Source organism: Micrasema longulum, unplaced genomic scaffold (genome assembly GCF_059751315.1).
Source record: "Micrasema longulum isolate JH-2025_06_02 unplaced genomic scaffold, ASM5975131v1 h1tg001317l, whole genome shotgun sequence".
Classification (NCBI taxonomy): domain Eukaryota; kingdom Metazoa; phylum Arthropoda; class Insecta; order Trichoptera; family Brachycentridae; genus Micrasema; species Micrasema longulum.
The window spans coordinates 236092-259005 of NW_028278504.1; the positions used below are offsets into that span (position 1 = coordinate 236092).

The window sequence follows — 22914 nt, forward strand, 5'->3', positions numbered from 1 at the left end:
ATAAAAAATACACCTACTAGCATAATACAGCATTTTAAAGACACTAATGTACCACGAACATAAGAACATATATGATTTTAAAGTATATATATAGAGCAGACTCCCAATATAAGATAAAATAATCTGAAAATAGCCTTTTATTCCTTCGGCATTTTTGTTTCAATTTGAAATAAATATGTAATTAAAAATAATAAGATAAGATAATAAGATTTATTCACTTGTTCATATCGAGAATAAGACTATATATTATGTATTTTGTAGCAGACATAGACGGTATAAACTTGAGCTGTCATAAAGTTAATATGTATTTTACAAATTTGTAGAGATATTTCCAAAATACCTTTTTAAAAAATTTGTGCCGATTATCTGAAATTGTAAAAACTAAGGCCTGGTTATTTGATCGTTAGTAATAGTTAAAAATCAAAAGCAATGGTAACAATTTATTTTTTGTCGGCCTCGTGGTGTAGTGGTCAGCGCGTTTGCTTACCATGCAAGAGGTCTAGGGTTCGATTACCGACATGGTTGACATGAAATATTTACAAGGTGTTACTATGCTAGAATATTTCATAATTCCTGGACTGGTACCTGAAGCGTAAAACGGATCATCTTGTAACAAAAATAATCAAGATACGCTGCTGTTAGTGTGCCAATGCAGTGCTCTATGAACCATTAGGTGCGGAAAGGGAATGATGTTTTTTTTTCAAATTGTTTAAACAAAGATATACTGAATTTGTTACAGGGCTTATGACCTGTCATTGCCTGTTTTAAGTGGCCACTTTACACACTGTGTAACATTCACCATTCTGCCCATGTTTAAACATCCACATTTCCTCAACTCTTCCATCTGTTTACTTTTGTGAAGTAAAAGAGCTGAAACCTTTATCATGTGGGTGAGATTCATCCGGCTGAGAATGCTTATACTCCCATATTCTCTTCTCAAAAATGTTTTCCCTTCCTGCTGCAGAAAATTTAGATCTAATTATTTCCCTAGGGAGGAAATCCAGCCTGTCTACAAACATTTGGACATACTTAAAACATAGTTGAAGACAAAATGTTAACTATTACTAATGATCAAACAACCGGGCCTGAATATTACCAACTAGTCGAACAGACACATTTACTTATGGTCGAGTAAACATATTGGTCGATTTATTTACACAAAAGTAATTTTTTGGATATAGTATTACACAAATTTGCTTTGAAAATAAATAAATTTTACACGAAAATATTTTAGACCTGCCACAGTTAATATAAGAATGATTCATTAAATGTTAAATAAACAAAGACGCGTTGTGTACCTTGATTAATAATACTAAAATAAATTAACTTAATGCCTTAGTTGAATCATATAAAAGATGGTGGCAGATCAGGCTACTAAATACTGAAAAGTTTAACATTTTCTACAGCCAAATATGCATTAAAAAACAGCTTAGTAAAAAGGCTTTCCTAAATTTCTTAATATAAATCAACAACATAAAAATACACAGTATAAAACGCAGACATACTTCTTTTTTTTCTCTATCGCCTTCGAAAAGCACAATGAAAAATAACAAATTAACTAAATTGATATTTTTTAAATATAATAATATTTATCTATATATATAGTATATATTTCATAATGTGTGCAATGAGAAACTTTAGTGGTTTTTAAAATGTATTAATAGACTATTAAACTAAGCCAAAAAACATTATTTTTTATTTTTATGTATCGTATTATCAGCACTATGATTTTTTAAAGTTTTGTATTTCTGAAATTACTCCGCGTGTGATGTCTCAAGTTCTCTTCTGCTTCTTCTCTGTCAGTTGTGCCGTTTGGTCCATTGACGGTAAGTAAACCGGAAATCTTCCACAACTCTCTAATCATTGGCTGATTCATATGAACTAGTGACGTCGTTCAAAGTAGTTAGTTTTTATTAAAATATTTTTTATTATTTTTTTCATACATTTTCAAGAAACTTTGCACTTCAATTTAATGCTCTAATTTTTATCACGCATAAGAAAACATTGTTTGTATCGAAATTCTCGTAGAGCTAAAGTTCCTCATTACGATGAAATTAATTTTACGACTAAATATTTATTACCAGAATACAATTGCCCTTTAAATTCATCCATAGACAATATGGTTATAGTCTTACATCAATAGAAATAAAATTATCAGCTCACGTTTCAAATCCGTTAAATCAATAACTATTTTAGATTTATCATGTGAAGTGACTTTGACTTATGGCGATGACATACGTAGTATCTTTTAAATAATTACTATAGTGTATGTATTGAAATGGAGATATGGTTTGAAAATTGTAAACAAACGATTCTATTGAATTTTAAAAATAGTTTTATTTTGAAATACTACACTCTAAAACATTTTTTGGAGGTTATCCGAATTTGGTTCAAGCACTGGAATACTTTTAGATGAATTGCTGATCAAATTATCAAAAATGCTCTACGCGAGATTATAAATAATTTTACAAGTAAACATTAATATATGTATACTGGTAGTAAATATTTATATTCAGAAAAGTTTAGTCAGAATTAACATTTTTTTTAAGAGTAGGACCGCATATTTAGATTTTGGAATTCCATGAATCACAATCAATTTGGCACTAATAATAAATTGTAGGCAAAATAAGTACTGGTTACATTTTGTGAAGCAGTAACTAAACATATTACACGCGATATTCTAAAATGAGGAGTGTGAGCTTTTATCAGTAAAGAAATTAATACCCGTATGCAGAGACAAAACTTAAGGTGAGGAAAGTACATTCTATTGTCTTCACCTTCGGGTTATTCTCCGCATTTGAGATTCGAATGTACTTTCCTCACCTTAAGTTTTGCCTCTGCATACGGGTATAAGAGTTGTGTATTAAAATATAAGTTTGGAAGCAAAGTATAGTTGGGAATGGCAAAAGCTAAATTTTTCAAGCAGCGATTGTTTCTGATCATAGATCCCAGCAGCGAATGCTCTTAAACTGAAAATATAATAGAATTATATTCTAGTCATAACTGCGGCTTATATATCGTAAGCTAGATTCGCATTCTAGATATCGCATTCCCAAACAATTTTGGTCTTATTCTTAGGACGATAATATGAAACATATTTTAAACACCATATTTATATACAATATGTATGCAATTAAACCAAGTATAGTAGAACTCTAATTATCCTAATAAATTGGGACCGGACCCCATTTTTCGTTATTGTTCTGAAAATAATGAAGCGAAGATCTTTGCTCCAGCACTCAATGGGTACTGAAATTGACAGCTGAAAGAATTTTTGGCCTAGTGGTATGTACATAATATAGGATAACATGGGAAAAGTTGAATAATTTTTAACAAAGAAATTTGCACAGTAAAATTAAAACACCAAATCGCAACCATTTAAAAGTATAAAATTAATGATGGTACTAATGAAGGTCATTTTCAGTAGAGGGCCACTTGAACATGCTGATTTTATGATCAGAATTTAAATATAGAATTAATATTGTCAATCTATGGAACCTCATAAGAATTCGCTGTTGGTAAAGCTTTTATATGAAAATATGTAGCGTCAAATTTTAAGAAAACACATCGAAAGGTTGCAATACTTTAAATCTCACAAGGAAACTTCTTGGGGCAGTTAAAATTAAAACATTAAAAATATTGATTCAATATTGTTAACAGTGGAATGTTGGTGGGTATCATTCTTGATGTTATGAAATAGCATATTATAAAATACACAATAATAATACAAAAAAGGAGACACAGGTTAAAATATAAAGTTTATATAAAGCATTCAAACTCCCACAAAATTAAAAAAAAAAACTTAACAATAATTTACATCATGTTATGTTACAAACATGCGTGTTTTAGAACAAATCCTATGCTTTGTCGTGATCATAGAACGACGGATGTGCGAAAAATGTGACATTGACTTTCTTTTATATTTGATCTAAAAAGGTTTTATGTTCGAGGTTTAGAAAAAAATTTAATATTTGTACTTATTGAGTTATAAAGAGTAAAAAAAAATTTTTAACTGCTCTCATGTAAAGTTGAAAAACATATGCATCATTGTTCTACAATCATGATGACTTTTTAAGTCTACATAAATTAAGTGGTAAATTATTAAAATCAGTTCTCTAATTAAATCGATAATATTACATACATAATATTATGATTGTCATTTAGGAAATGCCCTAATAATTAGTATTTTATTATGTATTTAATCTATGTTTAAATAAAACAGTGCATAAATAAATATGGAATACTGTTAAGTGATAAAAAAAATCCAACAAAAATGACCAATTCAGAAATCCCTGAAAATAAAATTCACAGCTAAGAAAGTATTTATTATAAACAAAGATAATGCAGGTAATGAAATGGTGCCTTGTACGATCTAATTACATTTTACTATCTGTTAAAAACAAATATTAATTCTTTCAGTACATAAACTAAAATGTATAACATAAATATTGATAAGCACTGAAATAAAAACACATCTTTCTGGTTGCAGGGTAAAAATTCTTAAGTCACAAGTCATACTTTTTTATTTTGAAATAACATGGTTTTCATTTTTACTATACGTTCTGTCAAATAAATAACTGGGACTGAGTAATTTAAAAGACCAGCGTGAACGATTTTTCAGAAATGTATATTTTGCTTAGATGGCATAACAAGTACTCTATATTGATGCTAAGTTTGAGTGCGATTTGTCATTTAGTTTGTTGTCAGTAATCAAAAACATTAATTGTACTTAAGTGCGTGTAACATTTTTTACTATGGAGAAAAAAGTAGAAAGAAGAATTTGTCTTGAATTTTAGGTTTCGAACAAAATTTCAAGTTCAGACGCATTGGAAATATCAGTATCGAGAAAAAGAGCATTTGAGTGGTACAAAGTGTTCAAAGAGGGTTTGAAAGGGTTGAAGACTCGCCCCGTCCTGGAAGTCCTTCAATGTCAAATACTGAAGAAAACGTCGATCGAGTGAAGAAATTGGTGCTTGAAAATTGTCATTATAGCTTACGAGAGCTTCCATGTGAATTAAACATCTCTCACGAATCGGTTTGAATGATTTTGGGCATGAGACGCGTCTCAGCGCGGCCTGTTCCAAAAGTGCAGATTTTTTTCAAATGCAGTAATGAACTCAATTGGCCGAGGACATGCAGGAACGAGTCTAAATGGACCCCACATTCATAGAGCGCATCATAACTGGCGACACAACATGGGTTTATGAGTACGACATGCAAACTAGCCAACAAGCATCGGAACGGTGCTTGCCGAATGAGCCGAAACCGAAAAAAACCACATCAAAGTTGCTCGAAAACCAAGATGATACTTACTGTTTACTTCGATATTTGTGGTATTGTTTACACGGAATTTCTTTCTGACGGCCAAACAGCGAATAAACAATATTATTTAAGCGTTATCGAGACGTTTGAGAGAGAACATTGCAGAAAAGGGACAGATTTGTGGAAGAACAAATCTTGGATTTTGCACCACGATAATGCGCCGTCTCACGAAGCCATAATTGTGAATTAATTTTTGATAATTTAGATAAAATTATAAACAAAATTATCAATAAAACATCTTGGTTTATTTACACTTTTATTTAATTTTATCCAACAAGCGCTTTGTTTACAAACAATTTACCAGTCATGAAGATGCCTTCTTAGGTGAAAGCGCTCGTTGGTCAAAATTAAATAAAAGTGAAACTAAACCAAGAAGTTTTATTGATAATTTCATTTATAATTTTAACTAAATCACTAACAACCAAGAAATATTTACAAAAAACATCAATCTATTTGATTTTTGAACAAAACCTCAACGAATGTCATCGAACAACCTCTGTATTCTTCTGACTGGCTCCATGTGACTTTTTTCTGTTCCCCAAACTTAACTTACCGCTTCGTGGAACTCGTTTTGACTCGATTAAAGGCATACAAATACAAAATAAAATTCACAGAGGGAACTCGAGGCAATTCCAGAGTATGCCTAAAAAAAGGCATGGATGACTGGATTGTTCGTTGGAAAAAATGTATCAGAAGGAGCCTTTTTGAGGTAGATTTGATGAATTTGGAAGAATAATTGATTTAATAAAATAAATAGAACAACTTTGTTTTTAACCACTAATTTTTATTTTTCACCGACCGGTTTCAAAGCAAACAAGCTTCTTTGTCAAGGTTTACGTAATAATTGATTTGTTTGTTGGTTTTTTACTCAGTCCCGATATTTATTTGACAGAACGCACATACTAATATGGATATTTTTGATTGAGTGCTAGCTTTAATAACGTTTACAGACATAATGACTTTTTTTTTTACTTGAGAATTACTTGAGCTACTTATTATTTACTCAAATATTTAAATTTTCAGACCATTTCCTAAAAGTCGTAAATAACTTGTGCTGGAAAAATGGAAATCGAGTTGTGGTAGAGTGGGATTCGAACCTCGGACCATTGACACGCGAGCCCACAATACTACCACGAGACCACAACCCGGTTCTCTCTGTCCCTACAGTAAAAAGTGTAATCAACAGGTAGCTTCATCATCATTATCATTTCACTATGCACACCCAGTGGTGGTATTCAATTGGTACTCAAGCTGAAGCATATCTTGATTATTGTTCTTCATTGGAAGGTAAGGTGATCAGTCTTACATTTCAGGTGCCAGTCCAAGAACGATGAAATATTCCAGTGAAGGACCACCTTTAAAATCAATATCTTACGTCCGCCCTAACTAAGAATCGAACCTAAGACTTCAAACATGATAGGCCATTGCGTCACCCACTATGCCACGAGGCAGACTCAACTCCACTGAATTTCCTTTTTCAGGATTTTTACCCGAGAGTATTATTGAATCGAAAACCTCGTCCAGTTTCTGGTTCTTTTACACACACTATTATTACACTAGTATTCTTCATTTGCCTAGACGCATTATAAATAATAGATGTATCTTACTAGAAGAACATTTTTAAAAAGTTATTTTACATCGTCGAAGTATGAAAATTTTATATGAAGTAATATTTTCTACCTAATTTTTTCGAGGACGCATCCCATGAATTGAAATAATTATGATCAAATAAAAGAAAGGTAGTTATCTCGAATATTATAGTTAGTTAACTCAACTTGGCCCAAACTTGACTTAAGAACATTTTTTACCTGAGACCACAGTTTGTTACCAACAAATAATGACAAAATGTTTCTTCAATTTGAAACAGTAAAGAAGAAGCTCATTTTTAAAGAACATTAAGATACAGTTTGTCCTTTTCTTACTGCATTTTGGACGCTTCAAACTTAGCGATTAGGATTTCTTCATCAGAGTCTAATACGGGCAGCGTAGTAGTTGGGATGTTGTCTTCCACCCATCGCAGATCAGATTCCTCATTGCGAAGAGCTGGTGGAGGACTCGGGAGAGTCTCCGCACTGAATCCTCGCATCTTGACACCGTATGCATCACTCACAAATTGCTCTTCCTCGTCTGAAAGATAAAAAAGGAATTGAATTATAGACATACAATATATATATATAGTAAATAAGAGTTATTTATAAGTATAACAAGAATGAATGAAAATTATAGCAACAAGTAATGATGAATCTAATTAGTCATTGTAGCACTGTAACAAATTAAAGATTCAATAAGTTAAATATGCTTTTGATGATTTTGTAGTTCTGTGTGTTATATAAAATCATTAGTTAAATTTCTACATTTATCTAAGGGACATGCTTCAAAAAAAGTTAAATAAAAGTGACTTTTTTGTCAAAATGGTAAGAGTTCCTATAAAAAATGTTGGCAAAACAACCCAATTAATTTTTATTTTTTGATGGCAAAAAAGCTCAATAGTGAGTTCCTGTGTTTTTTTTCCTAAGATCATTTTGCTAGAAAAAAAAAAATAATATCAAAATTATTCAAATCAAATTTAAAAAAATATTTCTTAGGAATATATCTTAGTACACATGCACAACTTATTCTGTATTGTATTGTAAGTTATTAAGTATTATTTTGTATTGTATTGTATTAAGTTATTAAGTTTTATATTGCAAGGAATTTTTTTTTTTTTTTTAATTTAAAAAACCAACAAATGTAATTCCATCTATGTTGTTTAATTCTATAATTTAAGATACACATATATGCACGTGAAATTGTATTGACTAATACCTACAAATTGTATGTATCTTTGTTGAATTACTTTATAAAATAATACAAAAAAGTGAACTTAACTACAAAATGTTGTTACAGAGGAAAGAATCAATACTGCTAGACAAAAAGCAAATTAGTAAAAAAGTAAGGAAATATTTGACTTCTTATTATTTACCAAAATATTTAAATTTTCAGAAAATTTCCTAAAATTCATAAATAACTTGTGTCAGAAGAATGGGAATCAGGTTGTGGTAAGAGTGGGATTTGAACCTGCACTACACGGAACCACAGCCCGGTTCGACTAATATAAGTACATTGTTTGTGATTTAATACCAACCATCATCATCATCAGCATTATCGAGCAGCGGAGTGAAGGCATAACGTTGGTTATTGTTGGTCGGTCTCCAGAGGACCATGATGACCAGTAATACTATGGAGAATAGCACGTGCCAATAAGCTTCGTCAACCCAAAGTTCTTTCCAATCCTAAAAATCATTCAAAGATGAGAAAATATACTTATTACAACTGTAAATAAATTTCCAAAATATTTCAAAAATTAAATGGCCAAAGTCGTAAATCGTAATATTACAGGAGAGTAATTATTTATCCATTTTGTTGCGTTCCAATGAACTGCTTGATGTCTTTGACAACAATTATGAATAAAAACATTACCACACATGTATGTGTGTATAAAACAGATAAATATACAAGTTTTTTTTATTGACATCGACCCTCTAGGAAATGGTGGAAAGAAAAATATTAAATCTGACATTGGCCCTTTTTTGATCCAAGCCACAGAATTATCAACTGAAAAATGTTTTTTTTTTTAAATAAGGGTGATTTTGACAAATCTCTTAAGGTATTTTAAAAAATCACGTGTTAAATCACAATGCTTAAATGCATGTAACTTTATCTAATAAACATATTTTTAACATTTTAATTTTGTAATAGGTATTTTATGAGAAAACACAACATTTAAAAAACTGTTCTTTATTAATTAGTTGGAAAATTTTATTTCCCTCAGCAATCATGAAAAAGAAATGCTTCATTACATAAACATACATATTGATAATGAGAAACATAAAATTGTGAACATCCATTGTGATTTTTTTATAAGCAGTCCAAAACTCAAATTTAATATCAGTTATTTTTTTAATGTATGTGTTCCGGACGCGCATATAAATTACTGACTAAATGTAAATAAATTTGTAAATTAATGATTAAATGTAACTAGGTACCCCGGCATTTGTTGGCTGAGTGCTAGGCTCCCAATAAAGACAACTGCTTCGCTTTCGAGCCTGGCCTCAGCGATACCGGGGGCAATATAACCAGAAAATAACTTCATTAATATGTTTCACGTGTTTTATATTCTATCATGTTTTGTAAGGCCCTAAAATAGGATTGTATTATGTTTAATATGTTGCACGTGTTTCAGCTATCGGTGAAATGACCTGTACAAGCGGGGTGCACCGCTATTTACGAGACATTTTTTTTTTTACATTTTCTTTTCTTTTGCACCACAACAGGCCAGGAGGCCTAATTACAGTGGTGAATTACATCACAGAGCACCCAGGCTTGAGAAAAATCACATTTTAATTTTTGTGTTCTCACCGGGAATCGAACCCGGAACCTTCCGTGCGTGAGTCAAGCGTCTTGACCACTACACCACGGAGGCCGCCAGACATGTGGCCGGCGGCGTACTGCCAGTGGTGGGGGGTAGAGCTACTCCATGGAGTGCATAATGGCTCTCTAATATATTTATCGATAATCGTTTTTAATCATCAAGACTGCCATTATACGAAATGTGGCATTGATAACATAATTAAGTGTCAAAATTAACAATTAAAGATATTTTAAATAAATCATTGTTGTTATTGAAGTTACAGTATAATTATATTGCATACATTGTTTTATATTGATTTGTGGTAAAAAATTGTGAATGTCAAAATCTTCAGTCATTTTTCCCCAGTTTGGTGGATTTATACTTGAGGTACTCTTAACAAAGGAGTGCAATATGTCGTCGAAAGAAAAAATTGAAATGCTGTAAGGGACAAAGCGTAAATTGTTCAAGAAAGAGGAGAGAATTATAGAAAAGTAGGTAGCAAGAATTGGTATTGAATAGATATCCTTTCGAAAAATTATTTACAATTTGTCCCTTACAGCATTTCAAACTTCTGCCGGCAGAATGATTTCAATTAAAATTGTAAAATACTTACGCTTATACAGTCTGTGAAGCTGTGCGCCTTAATAGAGTATATCATGAACACCAGGGAAGATAATACGGCGAATATTAATGTGTTGGTGAAATGCTTGTACAGTGTCAGTTTCACCATGTTTCTGCAAGAGATAAATGTAAATGTATTCAACTGGGTGTTCCTGATGAGAAATGATTGAGGAAGTTATAAAATTACAGTTTGGTGAATTGAAGTCATTATCGGGAGATTTTAGTCATGTTTGTGAAAGCCACTAATCAATTAAGAGGATTTGGATGTGCCAGTAATATTTTTAAGTAACATTGTCACCATTTTCAGTACACACGAATTAAACACAGTTATTTCGTTAATAAAAAAATATGTGTAGTGTTTTTTTGATAACTCGATAAATAATAGTAACTTAAGGCTGTAGTTTCAAAAAAAGTAAGGAAATCATAGAATTTGGCCATTTTAAAATGCTGTTCTTTCAAAATTGCGCAATTCAAAATTTATAATTTTTTAGGGTAGCAAAATTTACTTAACTAAAATTCTTAAAATATATTTTTTTGATGCTACATGCGTTTTATTATAATTAAAATGCAGTTCTACCAATAGTTAGTAAAAAAAGTTACCTGCGTACTCGCAGCGTGCGTGTAGTGGTTACCAGGGAGACAAACACCCACCAGCATAGGGCGGCGTCCACCAGGGCCAAGGGAGCTGCGGCCAGTAGGGCGTCCCCGGGGGCTTCGGAGCCCCCCAGGCGCAGCCAGGCCTCAAGGCTCGCCAGGGCTCCCCAAACGCCTCCCAGGGCCACCACGCGCTGCAGCATGGGGCCCAAACGAGGTCTGTATTGAAATATGTATTAGCATTTTATGTAGGTCATTATAATACTACAGTCAAACTTGGCCGTTATGAGAAAGATGGGACGGACTGAATTCGAAGAAATACAGAAGTTCAAACATAGGCAGAATGGTAAATTTTACTAATTATAAACACTATAAGATCAGGTGTTCATTAAAATAGACACAAATTTTAAGTTTATTTTACTCCTATACGTAGGTACTGAAATTAAAAAGCGGTAAGTTTATTTTTCAATTACTGGTATACCTTAAAATGTCTATTTTTTCTGCTTTAGTTGGTAGAAAAAATATTTTGTAGATGACGGCTGACATTCGGCTGGCTTGTTTGTTTCAGAGCAAATTTCTGCCATCCTTCTAAATGATATTTTAGGCATGTTTAAAATATATTTCAGTAAAATTAAACTTATTTGATCTAATAAACACATTATAAATTAAAAACACATGTTTCCTTAAATTTTGTGAAATTATTTATCAATTTGAGACTCAAAATTTTCACATTTTGGATGTTTGTAGCACTAACTTTGTAGTTCATTTTTAAATTTTCAAATTATAAAAGATACATATATATTTCTTTTAATTAAATGATTCCTGTAGTGGATACAGGACACAATATATTTTTTATATCTACAGGAATTAATTCAGGCCTGTAAGGGTTACGGAAAAAATAACAATATTTTGCATTGAACTTACTTGACTATGCCAAACCCAAGTGACACAATGATAACCAGCATTCTGGCGAGAGCTCTCTTGGCTACTGAAACCCATTCGGCTGTCAGAACTGCTCCTCGTACCAGAATTCCCGTGTTATTGATGGAACTATAAAACAAAAATAGGATTATGAAATACATAAAATTATGTCTGATAGTGGCAGCCACTTTGATTACATGTTTTATACAAATATGTAACTAGTTATATAAGTAAATAAGTTTTATTGCCGGAAAATATGTAACATGAAAATGTTGTAAATATATTTTAAATTATATTTTTAAAAAAATATTTATTGTTGAGTATTTAGTTTTTTTCATTTTTATTTATAATTTTCACCAGTGACCGGGTTCTGTCGTGACCGACATCATCCAACTGATGGGAGACTCAACCAATTTTTATGTTATATACAAGTGAAAGTAGGATTTGCAATGATGATTTTATATAATCATGGGAATAAACGAGTTTAATTTAATAATAATAATGTTAAAAAGTTTTTGTGTAAAAAAATACTAGGTTAGATATGAAATAAGTAGTTAATATACATAAAATTATAATAGTTAATATACATTAAAGTGTGCATAAAAAACAACAGAGTAAATATCATAAATTAGGTCAATAAGTGTACAATAATGGTAAAATAAGTGAAAATTTAATTACATTTAGTGTTGTAAATTAGACTATAATTACTATCATATAAATTGATTACCATGATCAAAAATGAATTAATCAAGACAAAACAAACAAGCTAAACATTTTAGTAATTAAATAAAATATTAATAAATGTAGTTGTAATTAAGATCTTTTAGAAAGAAAACTTGCGATGCGCAAGACAAACAACAAACGGGCAAACTGAAACTCATAGCATAGATCATATTAAATTCGACTCGCATTGACATTTGACCACAATAAAGTAATCCACTTCCACTGTAATCGATCAAGTCATTGTAATTGTAATTGGCAGATGAAGAATCCAGTTAATAATTATTACTTTTTGTATGGTATGCTTATGTGTATTATGCTTAGACAATAAAAAAATACATTAATCAATATTTCCCTATCCACACCTAATTTATTTATTTAATAAACGCCCAGAGGGCTGTTGCAATATTTGGTTAATATAGTACATAAATTATTATAGTAATTGACACAAAATATGATCAGAATTATTTCACTAATATGTTAATTTTAAAAAAGAAAAGAAAAAGGAAATAAGTCAAGATGAATAGAAATCAAAAAGAGGAGAATTGAGGGGATGGCCATTCAATGGAAAGGATAGCTAATTAATATCAGCAGGAGTGGCGTGGAGCAAGTCCAACAGCTCAGCATAATTATTAGCTGTTCTGTGGATGCTCACAGGGGGAGGGGAGAATGGTGAGTGAAGTTTGTCCTATTGTACTCACACTGGAACATGTGTTGGAGGCTGGTGGTCCTTGTGGGTACACGAAAGTTTATCAGCAAAAGTAATTTTGGGAAATCACAATTAGAGTGAGGTCAGTAATTGTCCTTTTGGTGGAGAGCAATGGTAACCTCAACTCAGACATCAAAGTATGGTAGCAAATTTCATTTATAGATTTACCCTTTTTGAACTGTACGTAGCGTAAAAACTTCCGCTGAACTCTTTCTAAGTTAAAAGAGTTGCAGTTGTACAGAGGGCTTCAAATTGACGATGCATATTCCAGTTGTGATCGGACCAGAGCACAATACAGATTTTATAGAAACAATGCTACTAAAATTTGTCGTATTCCGGATAATGAAGATCTGCATAGCCTTATCAGCAATTGTCATTCTACGGTGCGTAAAGGTTAGCTTTTCATCAAAAGTTACCCCCAGCTGCATAAGGCACTGCATTGCTACACCAGATGCAATGTATCTCAATATTTTTTTGTTACGGGATTTGTCAGATGTGCAGTCTTACGCTTCAGGAATAATGAAATATTGCAGTGTATAACCACCTTTTTAAATAAATATTTAACGTTAACCATGTTGGGAATCGAATCTGAGATCTCTTGCATGGTAGGCAAAAGCGCAGTTCATTAGACTACGAGGTGGGCATAAAAAATGAGAATAAGGCAGAAAATGGCCACCAAAATATTTGGGTAATTTATAAGAACGCTAATATTTCTTTTTCCTTCAAAAAAAAAAAAAAAACAAAAATTCTAATACAGTAAAACCTGGTTTTTACGTTCCTCGATTTTACGTTTTCCCGCTTTTTCCACCGAAATATTTAGTTAGTATTATTTTCCGAAATATTTAGTTCCTACGTTTTTTACGTTTTTCATAACCCCGGTTTTACGTCGATATTTTTTTCATAACTCATTCGATCTGTCAAAAGACTAGCCGGGCGCCGCCGCGTGAATGGATAATAAAATAGAGGTAAATAAAAAAAAGTGTAAATTATTGTCTCAAACTAAATTCAAAGTAGGTGCAGCGTAATTGACCATTTTGTTTAAGTGTCTAATTTTGACATTTAAGAAATAGTGACATGCAGTCGACGCATGCTTAGGAAGAATAAAGTCTTTACATCAATAAATTACTATGTAGAAAGTTTGAAAAATTGCCAATATGAATATTGTTTGATGTTATACACACATAATGTGAAAAGGAGATAGTTTAAACAGTTATCATAAAAGTGTGAAACAGTCCGCGATGTAAATGACGGTTGAAATTTTGTGGTGCCATACTAAAAAAAGTGATCCCATATAAATGAAATTTTCCAATATTTAGGAAAAAAATCTTTGTATGCATTTTACGCAAATTCAAATGTTTATTTTCGTGTTTTGAAGGTTAAGTACCTAGATACAATTATTTATGCATATATTTTTATTAATTCAATAAAATATTATTGTAATTGAAAAAATACGAAATATTTTTAGTTATATTTATTGGTAAATGTGAAAAATCCCCAATCATGACAGTTCTTACAATTTTTCTGCAGTATATTTAGTATAGTCTTGTACAATAATTATATTTGAATGAAATTTCATTTTTTCCATACATTTTTTATTTCTTCACTTTAAAGTTTTCCTCGGTTTTACACTTTTTTTTTGCTCCCCTTGAAAAACGTAAAACAGGGGAAAAAAATTAACAAACATTAAATGCAAGTATACCTCTAACAGTATGCAAGTATTGATTAGAGTTATTTACATACCTAAACTCGGCGAGGAAAGTGGCCTTCTCCAGCATACCTAGGAGCAGTACTGCACCGATCCAGAACTGGATCCGAAGTAGGTCCCTCCACTGGAGGGCACACACCACGAGCCAACCCATTCCCAAAACCAAATACACTCCGCACATGATACCGTAGAACTGAAAAGAAAAACCCAATTAGAAACAATTATTTTAATTAAATGACCAAAATGCTGAAAACTAGATTTTTTAGGATATTTAGCTGCAGTTTTAAAATGGCTTATGAAAAAAAAAAACATAAAACACAGTAGTCAAATATTCTTTTACTGTGAAAAAATTACAGCAATTGAAATTAATTAAGAAAATAAAAATTCAGAGCACTATAAAACATTGAGATTTTACATTGTAAATATGTTATATATCATCATCACCCGATGATGCATAGGGCACAGTGTTGGTTAACCAAATGTAGGTGACAGGCTAAGGACAATGAAATATTTCAGCGTAAAACTGCCTTTTTATTGAATATTTCATGTTGACCTAATCAAGAATCGAACCTGAAACCTAAAGCATGGTAGGCAAACTCGCCAACCACTACACTACGTTCATATATATAATTTAATAAAATTTTAATTTTCAAAATACCAAAACATTTTATTCATAAATATGTAGTGTAAAAAACATATTTTATTATTTGGATAAAACACAGTAGCTCATAAAAATGAAAAAAAGATATTAATCAGTGTTTTAACTTATTAAAAACTACTTTACTTAGGATTTAATATGGGTATTTTAAAGTAGATGTAATTTTGCTTTGGCAAAAAGTTTTTCATTCAGTCCACAATAAATTATAGTTATAATCTTTTGACATGACAAAATTCAAGTTTTATTTTTATTTCAAGGGTAACACGAGTAGATGTTTACCATTCATACTACAAGCTTTCATAAAGTTCATAATTACTAAGTTATTGGTCAATGCAAACAAAACAAATCAAAAAACCATCACACCGTTTCCCCGTAAGGGTAGGTTGAAAGGACGGAATGCCATATCACGCCGTCTTTGCATACAGACCTCGCCCTCTCTACAATCATACATCTTCTCATGCACGATCGCTGATTATTATGACTTTTGACATGTCCATCTTTGAGTATTTGTTGGATTTGGTCTTTCTGGGCCTTGTTTTCTGCATCCATCAACGTTCGCATCGTAAATCCTTTTAGCCGTTCTGTGCTGTCCATTCACTCTACAAGTCCGAACCAACGCAACACTCTTGATTTTGTCAATAGCCTCACATAATGCACAGATTCCAGCACCTGAGAGATTGCATTTCGACAGCATTCAGCCTACTTTCATCTTTGATTTTTCAATTCCATACTTCGCTCTCATACATAAGGGTCATTACCAGAACTTCATTGTGAACTGCTAGTTTTGCTTCTTGCGAAAAACATTGTTTGTCAAGGAAGTGCACCATTTACCCTGTTCCCGGCACTAACCTTCACTTCAATATCTTTCTCAGTCTTTTCAACCCCGGTAACCGTACTTCCCTAAAACACAAATTCTTCTACCTGCTTCAGAATATCTCCGTTCACACTGATCATATTGCTCAATACTAACCGGTAAAAGTGGCCAGTTGATAGCGGAGAGATAGCCATGTTTTCCTTTCATGGTGATAGTGACAGTTACATTGTAAGAGGTGATAGATTCCCTTTGTACCGGATTCACTATCAGCGTGAACATGTAAACTCCATCCACAGGAATATAAAATATCGGTTGCTCCGGAGTCTACATGGAAATGAAAATTAAAACATCAATTATTTTTCTACAATAAAAACCATTAAAAATAGACGCCCAAAAAAATATTAAAAACTTGTATTTAAATGTTTTTCTTTCACATTATGAGGTATTCCATTCCTTGACCAATCACAGCGAACATTAGCCTATATGATGAATATGAAGGTATGTATAAATTGAACATTACCAATACACGTTTATTAATATTTTATTCATGTAAAAGGCGGTAAATGATTATTAAAATAATGCATTAAATGTTTTTGAAAACACAATATTCTATGGTGGGTGAATTGACGATGTGTTTTATTTTTTTATCTTCAGAATAGTGGTAATTATCAAAGTGGATTAGCTAAACACAGAAAGATAAGTAAAAACATGTTACACAGGAAATAGCAGACTGATAGCAGACATTGCAAGATCGGAATTTTCTATGTAAAAACACATATGAAGTCAATTAAGAAATAAATAAACAGTTTTCTTTTCTTTTCTACTGAGAAAACATGTATTATTATTATTATGGATAACTTATATAGCGCCATTTTCGTAATAAAATACCTCAAGGGCGCTTTACATAGTGATTCTATTGTTAAATTAATTTAATTGAAGCTTTTAAATTTGTAATTTAATTAAAACCATTTATTTTGTTGCTACATGCTACGGATTTATTCAAATACACAAGATTTTAAAAAAAACATATTTTGATAAGCGAAAATTCTAAAATGAAAAAATCTTTTTAACTATTCTTCTGGTTAAACCATTTATAAGTTAACATTAATTAAAAATAACTATTAATTAAATTGTTTATCGAATAAAATGGCACTTTAACAACATTTTTGCCATACACTGATTTTAATTACAAATTAATTCCATTAAAAATTGAAATTTTAAGACAATTTAAGACATTTTTTTTGGTTGGCAATAAGAGATGCATTTTTGGGAGAAAATTATTGACAGGGGAGAAAGTGCTCAAAAAGGTCTGCATTCGGTAATTTAAAGAACAAGTAATGTTAGTGTTTCAAATATTAGCACGGAAGCTAGAAATGTCTCCACATTTGGAAAATAATGCTTAAATTGGATAAAAAGTAGGTTAAAAAACAAAGATTAATAATAGCAAAAATATTAGTTTGTAAAAAAAACATTATTTAATAAAAAATAATTAAATATTGGGTGTTAACATAAGTTGAGTCCTTTTTTTCCAAATGAAGAAAACAAGAGGACACAACAAAAAAAAAAGTCAATAATGTATTCTCCTTCATTGTTTTACAACAAATTAGCCAATAATTCATAGCATCTTCACCATACACTGCGCAAATATCGCGGGCAGCTTTGGCAGTTTTATTTCCTTGATTGAACGTGAACAGAAAGAGGTGTCGAAAATGCTCACTTTCGGCTATTTCACATTCCATTTTGAAGGCTTGCAATCAAATAAAATAATACATATAAGGTAAAAGCCAACACAGTATCTTATGAATAAAACATTGTTGTATATGTATTTGTGCGGATGTTGGAGAACCGGCAGCTGAAAGGTGTAGAAGAGCCAAATAGCCCACGACGGTGGCATACTAATCGGCTCAATATCTGCACAGTACCTATGTGCAGTGCTTATACTACTACTGTTATGATTTTTTTAACCATATTTGTGTGTATATCTATGTAGACATTTATGTGTGTGCATGAGTATGCGTATATTATTAAAGATACCAACTATTGAAACTGAAACATAATATAAATGAATGCATCAACTTGGGTTGTGCCCAGTGAGGTGTTCAGATAGAAGAGAAAAATTAAAAGTTTTATTTGTAATTTAAAAAAAAATAATAGTGAAAAAAGTTCTAGAAAATACTTACACGGCCTGTTTTTGGCGATGAAAGTTCTTTAGTTATGGACGGGGGTGGAACGGCGGGAGGAAGAATAATGTGAGCCCCATGAGCGCAAGTACTATCCAACGGGGCGAACGTCAGGTGGTTCAGTGTTCTATTATCTTCATCCACTACAACTGTTTCTCCCCTGTTTCCCTGTAAAGTGAAAAATCATAATGATTAGAAATTCCAAGTGAGCGATTCCATCCTCGGGAAACACGAACTAGAAACAGACAGCCGGAGACAGGAACGAGTGGAGATAATTCCCGGACAAGGCCGGTGCGCCTAACACAACACTCAGACGAATTTTAATTTCTACGTAGCCAAAACGAGTGCCAAACGCGCAAACTGCCATCTAAGAGGTCATTCATTGAAACTGAAATCCCAGAAAGAACTTCCTGAAAAACCAAGTTAAGGATCAATGGAATAGCATTTCCGGGAAAGTGATAAGTTCATGTTTCTTCAATGAGTTCAAAAACCGACCGGATGAACACAGGAATTCAAAGTAATTTTTAGTGTTTATTGATTTATTTTTATTACATAAATAATCAAAGCAACTCCGGTAAACTGACTTGAATTTAATTGAGTTGCCGAAAGATATTATGGATGCTGGTGCTAAAGCATCGTATCGTGGGATGGCGATGGTTTTTGTTGAAAACAATCTTACGTACAAGTAAAATGTCATCATAAAGAGTCTAAATTAATGACAAACAATTTGTTGAAATTATTATGTGTTTGAAATTATTATTTGTTGAAATTATTATGTAATTATTATACATATTAGTTAAGGAATTACTAGATAAACATTTTTAAAAAAATTGTTTACACAATAGTTCTGTTATTCATTTCTGGTCCCGACTACCTTGGAGTTTTCGGTGTTAAGTCAAGACTTAAAAATTATAATTTTACTTTATCCAACTATTTGTAGACCAGAACTGGATTTCACCCCCTAGGGAGTTATCAATATTAACATATTGCAACATTCCCTTCTCAAAAATGTTCTCCATCTCTGTTGTAATATGTTAGTGTCAGTTTTTGTTTTACTATACATATTTTATATTTTAAACACAGTGCATTAGATGTACACACATCAGTTTAAAGTCGCTAGTATTACTAATAATTATAGTAATAATAACGCAATTTTGATAGAATCAGAGTGCGTTTAGGATATGACTTTGGAATGCATAGTTCTTTTATATATTCCGTAGCAGAGTTGTGCAGTGACATACATAAGCCATCTGAGTTTGCATTCCACCCTCTGCGGAAAATATAGCCAGTGTAATCCCAAAGCAGTGGAGTGATATGACTCAACTTAGAGATTTCAAAAATAAGTCTCGCTGAGGCATTTAATACAGATGGTAGGCGAGTCACTTTATTGATCGGTAGGCCTGCATAGATATCATTACAATAATCGACTCTAGACACTACAAAAGTATTTATTTAATGATGGGTGGCATCAATCAACAAATTTTCAGATATGCATTTGATTTGTCTCAGCTGGTAGAAGTAAGAACTTATCGTCCTACCAATTTGAGGATCAAGAGAGGTCAGAATAAAGGAAGACTCCCAGTAGTTTAACAGTGGGTAATCTCAATAAAGATGGAGAAGACTGTAGAGCGGGAGAAAGTCTGGGCATTTCATCATCATCATCATTTCCTTTTCGCACCTAATGGTGCATAGGGCACTTCATTGGTACATCAATTGCAGCGTATCTTGATAACTTTTGATACATGAAGGCGAGATGATCAGTCTTACGCTTCACATTTTACGTACCAGTCCAGAGACTATAAAATATTCTAGTGTAAAAACACCATTTTAAATAAATATTTCATATCAACCATGTCGAGGAATCGAACCCGAGACTTCTTGCGTGGTAGGCAAACGCTCTAACCATTACACCAGGACGCCAACTATATGACTGGGCATTTACAGTGGTTATAAGCTGTCATTAGTTGGTGTAAATAAATAATCACTTTGCAACATTCCTTAACTGTAGGGTGAATTGTTGAATATTAAAATCTAAGTAAATATTGAGACTTCTATGTAAATATTTATACGAGGGAAGGCTGAAAACTAATGCACACATGCTCGTAGAACGCAAATTAAATGACTTTCAGGAGCGCCCCAGGTGGCATGTGGAAATAACATTCCCCTCTATACGCATGCGCAGGTTTTAAGGCGTTGCGTTCACCAAGTGTATTTTGAGAAGCGGAAGTATGGAGAAGTGTTAGAGTGCTATGTCAACGCGAGTTAAAAAGCGTGCTGTTATTGAATTTTTAACAGCTGAAAAAGTGACTCCTACTGAGATTCATCGTCGTTGACGGGTAGTAAAATTTCGTGGTTGCAAGCCTGGAAAAGCCATAATTTTTGATGAAGTACACAGCGGACCTCCGATCATTGCCACAGACAGTAAACATCACAAACTCGTCGACGATTTGATTTAAAATGACCAACGAATCACTCAAAAGTGTATTGCAAACGATATTGGAATATCAAAGGAATGGGTCGGCTTCATTATTGAACAATTGGGGCGCCGTAAAATCTTGCAACATGACAACGCTCGTCCATCCTCTCACACACCTCTCGCGCGACTGAAGAAGCTCTGCGAAACCTGAAGTTTGAACCGATTCCACACCCTACTTACTCCCCCGATCTTGCGCCTTGCAATTTATTTATTTTTCCTTAACTCAAGAGAGACCTCAAGGGTAATCATTACACCTCGGACGATGAGGTGGAGGCAGCTATCGAGTCCTGGATTCGAGAAAGGTCGGAAGAAATTTTCAGTGATGGAATGAAAAAACTTGTTACACGTTGATAGAAATGTGTTTGCCTTGACGATGACTATGTTGAAAAATAAAAATAGAATTTAAAAGCCTTTCTTGCTATTTGTTTTTGTTAGTGCTATACAAGCATGTGTACATTATTTTTCAGTCCATTCCATAATATTCATAGAATAAATTTACCCCTTATTGTTTCTAATCTAGAAATATTTTAAAATATGATCCATTTGCAATTTTTTAGAAACATAATTATTTTTATGTTTAAATAAGTTGATATATATTAAAGATCTGAGAATTATATTATAAAAAGGGTGAAAATAATAATTTGTCAAATATAAACAAATGGAATTGTACAATATGCTTTTGATTAACTTTCAGGTAATAAACAACTAATTAAAATGGACTTCTTTATAAATAAAATCGCGCATATTTGTTAAAAAAAACAATTAAAATTAATAGGATATATTATTGAGTCATTTTTTACCTTCAGTGCTCAGTTTATTGATTTAATATATGTTAAATACGGGCATCTTTAGTATACTCACAGGGGCAACAGGCTTGTAGTAATCCTCCCAACACTTGGTTTGTGTAATAAGCCATTGAACTGAGATACTCAGGTCGGGCTGAAGAGAATCACACACCACTAGAAAAAAAAAACACATGCTTTTGATTCCAAGTGACAAAGTAAGCCTCAACTAACTTTTAACAACTGACATAAAAAATACACTTACATTGAACATATATTCCAGAATCCTTGTACAAAGTCTTCGGAATACTGACTCGAACATTGTTCTAAAAAAAATGTGACAGAGATTTTTCATTCCTATTTTTCATAATTATTAAAACATTGAAGGATAAATTTAAAACGCAACATGAGACATACCTCATTTAATACAACGTCCCATTTTCCCGGATCGGGAAAAGCCAAACAATTGTTCAACAATATAAAAAATGAGATGAGGGTCACCGGGAGGGACATGTTTACATCCTCGAACTTTTTTTACTGAATTTGACGGCTTGACGCATATGAAAATGAAAACTGAAAACCACAGACATAAGACTATTGCCATTAAATAAAAATATATTAAAATAGCTTTTCTTTTCCATTTTAGTTTCGATAAATATAATAAGCAACTCTTTACTAACCAGCAAATTATTGGCGTTCCTTGGAGGATGATGGATGTCCTAGATGTAAAGGTGTTTTCGGTTTTCGCAGCTAGAAGGCGCGGGCCAAAAATGACCCTCGGGGGCCAGTCGAAATTCCACGAGGCTTTACATGTAGTGCTGCTTAGCTACATCGTCTCCATGACCGAGGATACGGTTGCGAAGACCCGACTCACTTGTAATTCAACTCCCGTTCACTTCGCAACTCCCCTTATCCACGACTCACCTTTCCAACTGTCTGTTTCTTTGACTCTGATGTTATGGTTTTCAGGATACTGGATCTAAAAGTCCCCTTGCTCTTTCATCTGAGGTATGCATGATTGA

General features: G+C 32.4%; 1 protein-coding gene across 3 annotated transcripts; it reads right to left on the reverse strand.

The window, feature by feature from the left end:
* Window positions 1-6103: 6103 nt before the first annotated feature.
* On the reverse strand, window positions 6104-22547 carry LOC148275919 (Golgi-pH regulating cation channel). Of its 3 annotated transcripts, XM_088235016.1 has the most exons (11): window positions 22310-22547; window positions 22158-22218; window positions 21972-22069; window positions 18635-18802; window positions 16611-16778; window positions 15018-15175; window positions 11852-11977; window positions 10934-11146; window positions 10326-10446; window positions 8447-8594; window positions 6104-7449 (listed from the first exon to the last, which is right to left on the reverse strand). In XM_088235016.1, exons 1-11 carry the CDS (start codon window positions 22403-22405, stop codon window positions 7241-7243), a joined length of 1566 nt encoding a protein of 521 aa, XP_088091142.1. In that variant the 5' UTR covers window positions 22406-22547; the 3' UTR covers window positions 6104-7240. The 3 variants fall into 3 exon arrangements, with proteins under 3 accessions (XP_088091142.1, XP_088091144.1, XP_088091143.1); XM_088235017.1 differs by lacking the exons at window positions 6104-7449; window positions 8447-8594 and adding an exon at window positions 9596-10150 and having other exon boundaries at window positions 10288-10446; XM_088235018.1 differs by lacking the exons at window positions 18635-18802; window positions 21972-22069; window positions 22158-22218; window positions 22310-22547 and adding an exon at window positions 16975-17082 and having other exon boundaries at window positions 6237-7449.
* Between the last annotated feature and the right edge of the window lie 367 nt (window positions 22548-22914).